This window comes from Panthera tigris, chromosome B3 (genome assembly GCF_018350195.1).
Source record: "Panthera tigris isolate Pti1 chromosome B3, P.tigris_Pti1_mat1.1, whole genome shotgun sequence".
NCBI lineage: Eukaryota > Metazoa > Chordata > Mammalia > Carnivora > Felidae > Panthera > Panthera tigris.
The window spans coordinates 3,410,737-3,425,840 of record NC_056665.1 but is presented as its reverse complement, the minus strand read 5'-3'; the positions used below and the strand labels follow the sequence as shown (position 1 = coordinate 3,425,840).

General features: G+C 45.7%; 1 protein-coding gene across 10 annotated transcripts in view; it reads left to right on the top strand.

Annotated features, from left to right (window-relative positions):
• The window catches only part of ADAMTSL3 (ADAMTS like 3), a 353,112-nt gene that overhangs the window by 94,806 nt on the left and 243,202 nt on the right, over positions 1 to 15,104 (top strand). For all 10 annotated transcript variants that reach the window (XR_006218331.1, XR_006218332.1, XR_006218333.1 and 7 more), the window contains exon 4: positions 9,924 to 10,051. Coding sequence is in view for 6 of the 10 variants with exons in the window: in XM_042987917.1 (XP_042843851.1) it covers positions 9,924 to 10,051 (128 nt within the window). In the remaining 4 variants the exon portion in view is untranslated. The remainder of the gene's footprint in view (positions 1 to 9,923; positions 10,052 to 15,104) is intronic.

The following is a 15,104-nucleotide window of genomic DNA, read 5'->3' as shown; positions in this document are numbered from 1 at the left end:
GTCAGCATGGAGCCTGACGTGAGACTTGATCTCACAGACCGTGAGATCATGACCTGAGCTGAAATCAAGCGTAGGACCCTTAACTGACTGAGCCACTCAGTCACCCATATATTACCACGGCATATTACTCAGCTATAAAAAAGAATGAAATCGTGCCATTTGCGATGACATGGAGGGAGCTAGTGAAATAAGTCAGTCAGAGAAAGACAGATACATATGATTTCACTCATACGTGGAATTTAAGAAACAAAGGAGCAAAGGGAAAAGAGAAACCAAGGACATACTAAGAAACAGACTCTTAACTACAGAGAACACACTGCTGGTCACCAGAGGGGAGGTGGGTGGGGAGGTGGGTGAAATAGGTGATGGGGATTAAGGAGCCACTTGTAATGAGCAGAGGGTGGGGTATGGAAGGGTCGAATCATTATATTGTACACCTGAAACTGATATCACACTGTATGTTGATTATACTTGGAAAAAAAAAAAACCCACGCGGCCATGCTTAGTTCAAATCGTTGCCATGCTGGGATGTGGGTCCTATATTGATTTCTTCTTTTCTTTTTCTGAGAAGTCGGAAGTATAGGTTTTTATGTAAAATCTCCATATTTTTAAACATTAGCCAATGAGTACTTTTTTTTTTTTTGGTAAGATACTCAATTACAGTTAAATAAATCACATCGCTTCTCGGCCTTTTGGCTAAGATCAAGTGTACAGTTAAATAAATCAGATATGCAGTCAGATTCCTCCTGGGACCACCGGTTCACTCCCTTTATCTTAGCCGTCATCCAGGCCCTGCTTATGTTTTATGCACGAGGGCACTGAGAGTCTCACCTCAAGGGTGGGGTTGGAAGGTGGTTGTGAGGCCTGGAGACGTGCGAGATTCACATGTACCACAAGCCACTTAGTACGGAAGCCCAAGTCGCCCTGGCACCCCTTTCTCCCTGCGGCTGGGCAGCTGACGCGTCCTGTTGATTCAAGCTCCCGAAAGCTTCATGTCTAAGAAAGTCGACCTTACAAGTTCTCATCCCAAGAAAAATACATTTTGTCTCGTCTTCGCACGGTCCTCCCCCACATCCCTACCAGAGCAATTTTGCCAAAGCAACCATTTGCCGAAGTCTCTTCTCTGTTCAAAATCATTCCAGTGAGTCGGGGCACCTGGGCAGCTCGGTTGGTTAAGCATTCGACTCTTGGTTTCGGCTCAGCTCGTGATCTCACGGTTTGTGAGTTCAAGCCCCTGCTTCGGGCTCTGTGCTGACAGGGTGGAGCCTGCTTGGGATTCTCTCTCTCCTTCTCTCTCTCTCTCTGCCCCTCCCTTGCTTGCATTCTTTCTCTCAAAATAAATAAAATAAATTTAAAAAAGTATTCCAGTGAGTCAGTAAATTATTGTGCTGGAAAGCCTCCCTCTGCCCTCCATGCCTTCTCTCTGCTGCTGGCCACCATGTGCCACACCCACCCAGGAGGCAGGCCTGTGGGGACCGCATCCATGGTCTCCCTCGACCTCTGGCTCCTGGCCGGATCTGACCGCCAGTTGGGTGAGGACTGCAGGGGATTAGCAAGAGGGAGGAGAACCATGTATCTGTTTCCTCAACTCCCACCTTGTGGGGTTGATGTGGGCTGTAATTCTTTTTTTTTTAAATTTTTTAATGTTTGTTTATTTTAGAGAAGAGAGAGGGGGAGACACAGAAGCCGAAGCGAGCTCCAGGCTCCGAGCTGTCAGCACAGAGCCCGACGCGGGGCTCGAACCCATGAACCGTGAGATCATGACCTGAGCTGAAGTCAGTTGTTTAACCGACTGAGCCACCCAGGCACCCCTTGTGGGCTGTAATTCTTAACCAAGGCCTTAGCTCCTCTCAGGCAGCCTTTAGGCCCAGCGTCCGCCCGCCCTCGCCCCATCTTTCACGCAAGGCCCAGGCAGGTGACAAGAATGGCAGCATTCACAGAGCCGGCTCGGTACCGCCCCCCGGGGTGGAGGGGGGTGCTGCAACAGCTCTGGGGTTTCCCGGTGCCCCGTCCACACCTTAGTAAGCAGTGGGTTTTTAGGATGCTCCTCGAGTGAGCCCCATCTGAGAGTGGCCTCGGTGTTCCCGCTGGGACCTGGTCCTCCCACCTAACACAGGGGACTACACTGCTCTACTCGGGGCTGCCTCACTCTCGCGGGTCTGGACGTGCTCAGCGGGGGCTCCTTCGTCTGCACTTGGAGAAGCCTTGGCTGCCCTGATTTGGGAAGTCTTCCTAACATTTGTGGGAGACAGGAGGTCCAACCACCTTCCAAATTAGGAGTTTGGGGCGAGGGTGTGGACGAGGAGGTGGACCCCACAGAACCCGGCTGACTCGGGGGAGGGGCTAGATGAGGTGAGGAGTCCCAGGATGGGGGGTGGTGCGCGGCCTCCCAGGTGCTGGGGCTGGCGGGAACCATCCAGGGAGCAAGGTGCTTCCTCAGAAGCTCTCCTGGACCACACTGACCCCAGGCTCAGGGAAGACGGCCCGTCTGGCTCTCTGCTCGCTGGTCTCCCGTAGAGAGGGCTGCCAGACGAGGAGGGTCTTTGTACTGCTTCGGAGTTGGCCACGGGACGCAGATGTGCTTGTGTCTGGGGAACAATGAGAGTTCTGGTGTGCTTGGATCTGGAATGTGATGTGAACCCGAGGCGTGGAAAGGGGGCTGGAGAAAGAGGCAGAGCAGGTCGCGGAGAGCCAGGAGATAGAGGACGTGTGTCCCGAGGGATCGGTGAAGGGTTTGAAGAAGGTGGTGAAATAATCAGGGCCACGTTGTTGGAAACGGTCAACCGAACCCCAGAGGTCGTTGACTGTCGGGGTCATGAGTCGTGGATATTCAGGAGTCTCCCCCCTCCAGTCGTGGTTTCGGTCACTGGAGATCAACCACAGCATCACCCTGAGGGAGACGATCCTCCTTCTGACCCAACGCCAGAAGGCCAATAGCACCCCAAACTGCATCACACGCCCACATCTTTCACCTCCCTTCCTCTCCTCAGGTAGGCATTCTGTCATCTCACATCATCACAAGAAGAAAAGGGGAGCGAGAACAAGAAGATATTTTGCGAGAGGCTGCATTCACATAACTTTTATTACCGTGTATTGTTATAATCATTCTATTTCATTATGAGTTATTGTTGTTCATTTCTTACTGTGCCTAACTTATAAATTAAATTTCATCATAGGTATGTATGTAGAGGGAAAATATTGTACATCCAGGGTTCAGTACTGTCTGTGGTTTGAGGCATCTACCTGGGGTCTTAAAACGTATCCCCCATGGATGAGGGGGGACTACTGGACACATTTTTCAGTAGAGGGTCCAAAGGGCTGAAAAGGGAGAGGGGAGATACAGGGTTATGGAGCGTTTCTCAATAGTGCCTCGTACACCGCTTTAGATATGTCCGTGTTTAATATATTCTGGTTGAATTGAATTGTTGAGTCTGTGTGACAGCTTGAGTGGCATTTTTATGTCATTTACCTAATTTATGTATTTTAAAGATTTTTGTTGTTAAAGACCTTAAGGTCACATTAACCTGAAAGAATGTATTTACTGTTAACAAAATCTGGGTCATTTGAGATCTCCTTAAATAACCTTTGTGGTCACATTGGAATGAACATTTATTTGATGTCTGGGAAGTAATATCCCAGTGGAACTTACTTTATTTTGGGTTGTTTTTAATACGGAGCTGTTAATATAGCATTTCCAATAAGTGACCTTATATGTGAAATCTGTGTTTAATTACTAACATTTTTGCAAGACTGGTTAGAACTGTACTGTTCATTATAACTCTCAGATTTAAGGACTTGTCAGGAAAATATTTTATGATTTGATTTATGCATGGAGATCCAAGAAAGGCAAGGAGTCCTCGAGTCTTTATGAGATTGTGAACACACTTATTCCTGCAATACTCTTGGCTTTTACCAGTCCTATTATATAATGAGTAAACAATATCTCTTTTGAATTTTTCATCCAAAAATATTCCCCAGCTATAGCTTCACGTAGGAAAATATGATTTCCTAAGAGATCTCTAAGCCTGATAGTTTTAACCAGACAGCACAAGGCACAGTTTACTTCTCTGGATGCGTTTCTAAAGGTTTCCTTTTAGTGGTTCCCCCCACCCCCCACCTTAAAAAAAAAAGAACTTTTATTGGGTGTTTTATTGCATAAACTGTACATGTTCACTGTATAAAATGGGGAAATATAGATGAGCAGAAGGAAAAAAATCGGCAAGCATTGTAATTCTATCAGAGTTCCAAAATAGAGATGAAATTAAGACCACACTTGCAATCATGTTGCAAGACAGAGGTGGAAGGGGTTCTTGGAACAGCAGAATTGGTGCATCCTTGGAAAGCGCATGTCCCTAACGGGGTAGCATTGCTTCTGTGTCAGTCTCCTCGCTCTGGGCTCCTGTGTCTGTCGCTGTCGAAGCCCGACGGCTGACTCTGCATCACCGCGTCCCTCCAGGGTCTGTCACCTGCTGCCTGGCTGCCCTGTGACCCGTCCAGCCTGGTCCTCTGGGGACACCATGTCTCGAACATCAGAAGCCTTCCGTCTCTGTTTGTGTGTGGGAAATTAACACACGTGTCTGGGTCGTGAGCATCAGTTAAGAATGCGTGTCGCTCGTGAAATAACCTAGATACGATCAAATACGAGAAACAGAAGCACAGTTCTGCTCAAAACACAGCGGAAAAAAGAGAGTCTGCGCTGAAATAGCAGGGGAGCTCTGTGGTCAGGTGGGGCCACAGCAGCAGGTCCGCCGCAGGGGAGTGCCGTGGTCAGGAGGGCCACCGCAGCAGGTGCCCTCACTGCGAGTGACGGTAGGGCGGCTGCTGGATTCATTGGGTTCCTGGTCACAAACGCAGCGGGGCATCCGTGAAGAACACGCAGGCTTGCCAGGGTCAAGCAGAAGGGGGTTCCCCCTGGGCTCCCCCCGCGACACCCGACATGTGGTTCTTCAGGCCACAGTTGCTCACCTGTCAGAGGGGGCTGGTAGTACCCCCCTGGAGGGTTTGTGAGAAGGTTCCAAGGACTGCAGGGAAAGCGCAGACAAGCAGTACTTTCTGGGGGTAGAAAACCTGTAGGTGGGGTTCAGGTAATGGCTTGTAGCGTACTCACAACATGGGCTTTAGATAATTAGGCAAGACAGCGTATGGAGATGTGGGGGGAGAGGCTGCCTCTTCGGGGTGACCGTCAGGCCAAACATGGAGCTGCTCTCCAGCAGTCAGATTTTACCGTCACTGCGTCTCAGAGCCGGGGCTGACAAATGCCCCTTCTCTCGGCCCAGGGACATGGGCCCCACCTGATCTAGGTCCCCTGATGGCAGGTTTCTTCCCTCCCCTCCCCTTCTTCCGCCTCCTAATATTTGATCATGGCGATTGGTATTATTTCGTATTTTCACTGTAACATTAAACTGTGTTCACAGATTCCAAGGCTGATTAGTTTGGCCGCTTACTTGGCATTATGGTCTGCTTACTGTTTAAAAAAAAAAGGCAGAAATATGCATTAGCGGAATTCTGTAAGATTAGGAAGCTATGGCCAGCACATTTATCGGGGACTTGGGCGGAACATGGAAGCTGCGAAGCTGAGCGAAATGGCTCAGAGACGGGTGACAGGATCAGGATTCCAACAGATCTCAACAGGCCGGTGTTCTGGGCCAAAAGCAACAAGAGGAAATTCAGCAGTGATTAATGTTAAGGCTTGCAGGAGTAAAAACAGAGGAGAGCTGGCCCTGCTGTGGCTGCTTTGAAAGAGATGTGCTTTTGCAGGATAACAGCTTACGCGTATCAAGACATTCACTTATTACGTTTATTGAGATGATGTGTGGTTCGTTATATATGTGTTATTTTATTTAAATCTTGCTGGGGTGAAGGTTATCATCTCCGTTTTGTCTATGAGTTTTACAAGGGTTAAGAAACAGGTCCAAGATTCCACAGCTCTTAACCATTATGTGATACGGCCTCTTTAACGAGATCCAAGAAGTGGTGTGACTGAAGAAGGAAGGAAGGAGGGAGGTAAGGAAGGAAGAAAGGAATGAAGGAATGAAGGGAGAGAAGGAAGGAAAAAGAAGGAAAGAGGAGGGAAGGAAGGAAGAAGAAGAAAGGAAGGAAGGAATGAAGGGAGGGAAGGAAGGAAAAAGAAGGAAAGAGGAGGGAAGGAAGGAGGAAGGGAGGGAGGGAAGAAATGAAGGAAGAGGGGAGGGAAGGAAGGAAGGAAGGAAGGAAGGAAGGAAGGAACTCAGATTTTACTGGAAGAAAGCTGGAGAGTGGGGCAGTGCTTGGTCTGTGTTATTTTCAGATACAGTGCTGTATTCTGGACTCTGCATTTTAAGACTGAAAATGTACAGATGTTAAGTGTGTGCGGAGAAAATATCGACGGAAGAGCTGGGGTGGTTGAAGGCACGAGATGGCTTGAGAACACTTGGGGAGGGCTGTTGTGTGGAGGTGGGTGGGGGCCCGCGGTCCCCTGCTCTGGGAGGCCGTGGGGTCCAGGAAAGAGGTTCGGTGTTGCTGTGAGGACGAACACACAGACGTAAATGTCCAGGAAGGACCCAGGTGGCCTGTGTCCTGACACAACAGGGCTTTTTTCCGAACGTTTGTGCTGTCTTCATGCTCCCAGCATCAGGGGGGAGCGGCGGGGTCCAGGTAGAAATAGGGATGCTCTTGCTGCTGTCTGGGTCAGGACGAGTACGTGAACAGGGAAGACTGGCCAGCCAGCTGGGCGCTGGGGTTTCAGAGCACAATCCCAACTTCATCTTCACGGTCAAGGACAGGAGAAAAGCTCAAGGACCCCTCTTGACATGTGATTTTCTGTTTTCTTAGGGGGAAAATCTCTTACCCGACGAGAGAAACCAAATGCCTGCATTTATAACATGTCTATTTTAGTTATTCTAGAATCCAGATTTTTTTTTTCTTGTAAGTAAAGGTGGAGAAGTTATGGAAACAAACTGGACTCTAACTATAAACCGAACAGATGGGATGGTGGGAATAAAAACAAATTAAAACAATATTGCAAAGAACTCTCAACTTTCATTTAAAAATATATACGATGATGTTTTTCAACTTTTCACATTCAACCTATCGGTAGATCGAGTGACAAAATGAAAAATCAATTTCAGCTGTGTGTATTTTAAACGCTTGCCTAAACGGTTTGGACTCACCAACCTAAACGTCCAGATGAAGGCACTAAACCGACTGTGTTTTTTATGAATTAAAACTTTATTTTATGTTATGTTACAGACAGGACACAGCTCCATTTGGTGACGTTTAGTGTAGAAAATTGAACTGAACAGTGATCTAATTAGAACAGTAAATAGTGTGGGTTTAATTAGCCCTTATTCGTGATGACAGGTTTGATCAGTTGCCAGATATATATCCTTTCCTTTCACTTGACTGTTCCTGAAATATTGCCTCTAGTAGGGCTTCTTGCTGTGCTATAAATAGGTAGCTTGGCAGGAAGCCATGAAATCCACTGACTGGTGAGTCTTGGGTGGAAGTTATTGGGAACCCCTCCCCCCACCTTGCTTCATTATTTCATTTCAGTTTTGAAAGTCCTTTCTACAGATCCCCCTCTTAATTTAAAAAAATGTTTTTTCTGGTTGGATGAGGTCATGTGGCCTAAGGGCTTGAGGAAGCCTGGGCAGTGTCTCGTTCAGCTGGACGCTGTGGTTTATTAGCATTAGGGTTGCCTTCATAAGTGTTCATTGACTGTGACTTAGGGCTTCCCTGTTAAATTCCCCCTGACTTGAACTTTTCTGCCTGTCAGCAGGATGTGTTCTTTGTTCGTTGGACTGCCTGCATTTAATTCAAGTTTGAAAGTGTTTGTTTTAAAAAATTTTTTTTTGTTTTTTGTTTTTTTGTTTGCAAGATGCAGAGAAATAAAAACAAAAGAGGATAAAATCCTCCAGAGTCCTTGATCTCGAAAGTAGCCATGGCGAACATTTTAATTAACTCACTTCTTTCTCAATGCAGGTACCTGGTTACCTGTATGAAGAGTGACAGAGACTTATGCTGTGCTCTGAGGATTATCTTTTACCCCCTCCATTAAAAAAAAAATTTTTTTAAAAAGGTATTTCAAAAAAAAAAATGGCAAGTTCAGATACAGCTAGTATCCGTTATAACACTACGTGGCTTCATCAGATGTAAGGTTTCGTCATATTGGCTTCAGATCTTTTATGAGGGTGTAGGGGATAGGAGACATTCAGTCGGCATCCCTTCTGTGTCTTCCGTGAACAGCATTGGCTCCTAGCCCCACATTCTCCATTCTCAGAGGCAGGTGACTGTCTTTCTTGCAGCCCGTATGCTTGTACTTTATGCATTTTGTGGGCGTGCTCACATACATGCACCTTTATCTGAAGGTGAAGAGATAGGAAAGGCCTTGTGTGTTCGCATTTTAGTGTGATTAAATCTTCCTGCCTTTTCCTATGTGGTTTCTACTTTTGTTGACCTATCTGGGATGGTCTTGCCTACGTCAAGTCTATACGACTGTTAATCTATAATATTTCTAGTATTTTATAGCCTGAGTGTTTTTAATAAAAATTTCTCATATATCTGGAAGTCATTTTTGGGTATTTTGTGAATGAGTCATCTATGGTTTTTGTTTTGTTTTTAAATACCTTCACATTGACGTGTGGTCCCATCCTATGTCCTTATACTTGAGTCTGCTTCTGGACTCCCTCACCCCCCCCCAACCCTTTTTTTAATTTAATAGATTTCAAATGCTTATTACTATGCCAGTTCTCTACTCTTAATTGAGGCAATTTCCCTCCAATTTCCCTTCTTTTACAGTTTTTGTCTTGGCTCGTATAGACATTTATTCCACTAGATGAACTTTGGAATCATTTTGGTGGGTTCCAAGAAAGTTCTCTTGGGGATTTTGATTGGAGTTGTTATACATTTATAGATTAATTTGGAGAGAATTAACATTTCACAGTACCAAGTTTATCCATTTAGGACTATGATACATTTCTCCGCTTATTCTGTGGAGCCTACCGTAGGCCCTTTAGTAAAGTTTTGTAACTTTATGTAAGCATTGCACATCATTTCTTTTCACAGCTACATTTACGTATGTCTATATATTTTTAACTTCTAACTCTCCTCTTTTCTCCAGAGTATCCCAATATAAGTCAATGATGGCAATTCCAGAAGACTAATTAAACCAAAATGTATTCATAACGGGCCCTCTTCTGTTTTCTTGGATCCCCAAGGCTTTGTTTACTTTGTTTTCTTGGGATGGAGCCCTTTTCAGGAGAGAGTCCACAAATCCTTGTACAGAATCATTTCCTTGGAGCTGGTGCCCGTCTGTCTGATGGGTAGGCAAGTCAGAATTTCAGTGGTGAGAAAGCGTTAGGTGCAAGGTGTGACCCTGCTATGTAGGTTATAAAACATGATTTAATCTATTTAAATTTTGGAATGATAAAATTTCAGGCTTAAAACTGAGCTTAGAGGGGCACCTGGGTAGCTCAGTTGGTGGAGCATCCAACCCTTGATGACAGCTCAGGTCGTGATCCCACGGTCACGGGATTGAGCCCTGCATCAGGCTCTGTACTGAGTGTGGAGGCTGCTTGAGATTCTCTCTCTCTCCCTCTCTGTGCCCCTGCCCTGCTCATGCGTGCGTGTGCGTGCATACTTTCTCTCTCTCTCTAAAAATAAACAAACATTAAAAAAAATAAAACTGAGCTTAGAAGCTGCCTGGACAAAACCGTCATAAGGTGGAAAAATACTCACATGCCACTAGTTTCCACATAAAACTATCGTGTGTGTGTGTGTGTGTGTGTGTGTGTGTGTTAATGTAGTCATTTCAAGGCAAAGCATCTTTAGGCAACTTTGGTCTCTGTGAACAGCTTAGAATAAGACTCTGGGAAAACTGGGGAAGCTTTGGAATATTTCTAGCATATTTGTCTACAGTGTATCGTGTTTTCTTTTTCACGTTCTAGACCTCAAGAAATGCTCGGGCCGAGGAAGACAAAGACACCAACTGGGATGCTTGGGGCAGCTGGAGTGACTGCTCCCGGACTTGTGGGGGAGGGGCATCATACTCTCTGCGGAGGTGTCTGACGGGGAGGTAAGTGGGGGCTGGTTGTGGGATGTCAGGGTCTTTGAAGGGTGGGGCTGGCGAGACAGCTCAGCTTCCGGCCTCGCAAGGTACTATGATGGTGATGTGACATCTGCTGTGTGTAAATATTAGTTATCCTCAGGTTACCATAGTTAAATAGTAACGGTCCCATTTTCACGAGTGTGGCTGTAGTCCATCCACGTGAGACCCCCCAGCTCAAAGGAGCCTGGGACACTAAACACTTTAAGCTTTGTAGGAGGGAAGGCCTGGCGTGTTAAGTTACTGGCCCCACATTGTCAAGATTAGGGATAATGGCTCGAGTATTTTGGGTGCCACCCTTGAGTTATTTCACTTTTAATTCATTTCTTGTTCACTTTCTCTGAGCATCCCATCCATTAAAAAGGTAAAGCGAGTTCTGTTTTCACACCGTAGGTATGCTTATATTAAATAACGTGTTAAAATATAAGATTGGCTTCTTAAAAAAAAACACATTAAGTTTGTAAGAAGCCCATAGTCATCACTGCGTCTGAGACAATTTGAGGTAACCCTTCATAGGACAGTTTAAGTGCCAGCCAAGAATTCACCTCGGCTCTCAGAGAAGACAGAGCCCCAGGTTGATGGAACCTGATGTCCTGGTCCTAGACCAAAGGAAGGCTCCAGGATTATGGCAGCCATCGTCAGATTTGGGATATCGTCAGGCAGAAGGGTAACTTGACGTTCCCTGAATAGTGTCAAGGTGTAGATCAGAAATGCAGGGAGAGCATACTGTGTCTGGCTCAAGCAGGGTTTCGTTGATGTTGCTGTTTTATGGGTTATTAAAGAGTGACCACATACGTCCTGCAGTTTTCTTGAGACAGTGCACAGCGGGGCAACTGGGAGATTGTGATGTGGCCTTGGAGAAGGAGGATGCTTAGTCCGCTGTCGGACAGCAGGGGAAGGCTATTGGAGGCACTGTCGGTGTCACTGCCCCCAGGCTGAGTTCCCGCTCAGCGCATTGACCCTAAGTGCGTGGTTGCAGAACTGAAATCTAGGGATTAGTCTTGCACAGACAGATTGGCGTACCTACACCCCCTGTGCTGTTGACGTGGGGAGGAAACGAAGGCTCTGTTATTCTGAGTGCGTCGTGCACTGTGCAGGGATGGTAGGGTATGTGCTGTATTGGCGTGTGTTCATCCTGGTGAGGTCTGCAGTAGGAGGGCCGTATGCCTGTGGGCAGGGGTCAGGGAGGGACTCTCATGTGTGGGATAAGATTTTTCCCACTGCCGTTCAGTCACCTGGGGGAGAAGTTTCCAGCCTAGAGTCTGATGTGTGGAAGGTAGGACTTTGGCTCCACTCTGTGGCCTCCAAATCTGGGAGTCTTAATAATTTGCATTCACTGGTGGAGTTTGGATGGGAAAGGAGTGGGGGTTATTTGTGTTTGTCCTTTTTTTAAAAAAATTTTTTTAATGTTTGTTTATTTTTGAGAGAGAGAGAGCAGGGGAAGGGCAGAGAGAGAGAGGGAGACACAGAATCCGAAGCAGGTTCCAGGCTCCGAGCTGTCAGCACAGAGCCCGACGCAGGGCTCGAACTCATGAGCCATGAGATCATGACCTGAGCCGAAGTCAGACACTTAACCGACTGAGCCACCCAGGTGCCCCTGTCCTTTTTTTTTTTTAAAGTATGTACTTTTATTTGTTAAAAACAATTGGAGGAATATATTAACGACCATGAATGACCACTTTAATTCTATTGTCATACAACCAAAATGCTCACATATTCATTGATTATTTTATTAATTAAAAAATAACCTTGACTTGGGAATATAATTTTGGTAATTGATCTATCTCCGTGTGTGTGGATTTGCATCTTCCCTCTCCTAACGGGGGCCAGCTGATCATTGAACGTGTCTGATAAGGAAGGGAGGTGGCCGAGTTTCTTCTGTCTTTTCTGCACCTTCCAGGAAGGGAAATTTGGGATGAGGACAGCAACAGGAGAGGAGAGGTCTGCCTTGACTGTAGCGAGCGGGCCCCGGTGCTCTCTGCTTCGGCAGGTGTTTGAAGCTGGCTGCTTCTGTTGTGGACACTTGGATGGATTTCTCTGAGGCGCCGTGTCCCCTTTGCCCCCGGTCCCTTGGCCTGTCTTGGCAGCAGTTCCCTCCAGATGTGTGTTCACAACCCCGTCTTGCTAATACTGCTCCTTCTTCGGCTCTTGGACAGCTGGGCACCCTCCAGGCTTCTTCCTGTTGATGTCTGTCCTTCCCCCTTGGCGGCCATCTTGGTAGGTTCCTGAGACAGCGCCATGCTGCCTGTGTCGCACGCGGCCCGCGTCTGGCTCACCTGAAACCGTCTTGCCAACTTCGCTAAATGAACTCTCGAAGCTCAGTGAGCCAGTGCGGCAACAGCTACTCTCCCTACACAGGTGCTGCGGCCAGTCTCTCTGCCCTTCAATTTCTCAGGTACGGATCAGCCACCAACCAACGGCCGGAGGTACAGATTGAACTCTGTAAGTGCTGTCCCTAACATTTCTCCCCCTTGATTTGGGGTTAGCAGATTGAAGGCCTCATCGCTTCTCTTTCTTGGTGGGGCAGAGTGAAAGGTAGGATCGTTACACAGATTTCTCAACGCTTCAGAAATCTTTCCACTCTATAATCCTCCACTGATCTTTCTGTCTCCAAGCACCAGACCCTTTTAAAAATTTATCTGTCTGCGTATCTATTTAAATTCCAGTTAGCTAACATATAGTTGTATTAGTTTAGAGGTACAGTATAGGGACTCAGCAATTCTGTACATTACTTAGTGCTCATCATGGTAAGTGTGTTCTTAATCGCCTTGACTTATTTCCCCCAACCCCCATCCACCTCTGGTGGTCACCTCTATAGTTAAGAGTCTGGGTTTGGGTTTGTTTCTTAAATGGTATTTGTCTTTCTCTGACTGACTTATTTCACTTAACATCATACCCTCTAGATCCATCCCTGCTGTTCCAAATGGGAAAAATCTCATTCTTTTCGATGGATGAGTACTATTCCAGTGTGTGTGTGTGTGTGTGTGTGTGTGTGTGTGTACCAAATCTTCTTTATCTGTTCATCCCTCAATGGACACTTGGGCTGCTTCCATAATTTGGCTTTTGTAAATACTGCAGTAAACATAGGGGTGCATATGTACCTTTTCAAATTAGTATTAGTATTTTCATTTCTTTCGGTAAATACCCAGCATGGAATTACCAGATACTATGGTAGTTCTATTTTACATTTTTTACAATTTTTTGAGGAGCCTCCACACTGTTTTCCACAGCGGCTGCACCAGTTTGCATTCCCACCAACAGTGCACAAGTGTTCCTTTTTCTCCACATTCTTGCCAACACTTGTTGTTTCCTGTGTTGTTGATTTTAGACATTCTGAAAGGTGTGAGGTGGTATCTATTGTGGTTTTGATTTGCATTTCGCTGATGATGAGCGATGTTGAACGTCTTTCCACGTGTCCGTTGGCCATCTGGATGTCTTCTATGAAGAAATGTCTGTTCATGTCTTCTGCCCATTTTTAACTGGATTATTTGGGTTTTATTGGTGTTGTGTTGTGTAAGTTTTTATATGTTTTGGATGTTCACCCTTTAATTGATGTGTCATTTGAAAATATCTTCTGTCCAGACCCTTTTTATATCTCGACATATGCAAGGAGTTTAACAATTGTGAAGGGCACTAACACAAAGTCTGCCCTCATGGTTCTTATAGGGGAGGGATATGGAACAAAATATTCAAAGGGTGGGAGCAGCATGTGTAAAAATGCTGGAGTAGGAAATGAAAAGAGGCTTTTATGCTTGGAGAACAATAGAGAAAAGAGAAAACAGAACGGGCCAGTATTGAAGAAGGAGGTAGATCTGTAGGCCAGGATTCAGAATCTGGTTCTCAGACTTTTGAATTTCAGACACTTGTAAAATTTCACAAGAAGCATATTTGGAATTGATCTAGGTTGTCAATTTTTCATTTCATTAAATAAGGACAAAAACAACAACGAGCAAACAGAACGCAGCTATGGTCTACCATCACAGACTTTTCAAAGAATAATTACAATCAGGGTCTTTTCATTTTAGCATCTAAAAGCAGGGCATACTCTTAGATTTAAAAAACCTGCCTTTTGGGGTGCCTGGGTGGCTCAGTCGGTTAAGGCGGCGACTTCGGCTCAGGTCACGATCTTGCAGTCCGTGAGTTCGAGCCCCATGTCGGGCTCTGTGCTGACAGCTCAGAGCCTGGAGCCTGTTTCAGATTCTGTGTCTCCCTCTCTCTCTGCCCCTCCCTTGTTCATGCTCTGTCTCTCCCTGTCTCAAAAATAAATAAAAAAACGTTAAAAAAAAACCTGCCTTTAAATTGAATTCACCTAGCTTTCTGAAAATCTACTGTTTATCTCTTATTTGTCTCACTTCACTTTGGACTAATATAAACTATCGCAGGTATTAACAGCTCAGCGATGGGCAATAGGGAAGCAGAAATTGAGAAGTAAACATAGTCATGGACTCAGAACTTGAGATTCTAAGATCCCTAAAGGAAGCAATATGCAGAAAAGTGACTTTATCTGAGCCATATTTTTCATCCAGGCATTCACTGATTCTTAAGCAATGAGAGGTAGAAAAGCCAAGCAGAAGGCAGTTACAAAGAGGCTGAGACGGTAAGCAGATTTATTGACAGTCTCATGGTCCTGGGACATAAAAATTGGGGTTCAAAGCCCTGGTAGACACCTCAGTGATAAGCTGGTATCCCTGAAGAACTGTACCCTAAAAGTAAGGGGGGAAACCAGTTCTAATTAGACTAGATGTTGCTAAGACTAAAACTTCGTCTTGAATGAGCCCAACCCCAATTTGAGTGATAAAATTTGTCACTATTCCACCTGCCTCCAAGAAGCTTTAAAAAAGACCCTAAAATACCCTGGAGATTATACGGATTTTCATAGATCATGCCCATAATGTAATAAAATTACCAGTCTTACCATGAGACAGGATCAAGATGAAAAACAGAATAGAAACAGGTACCGGAGCTGTTGGATCTATGTGCTGAAAAACACGACAAAACAAAAACCCTGTAATAAATGTGTTTG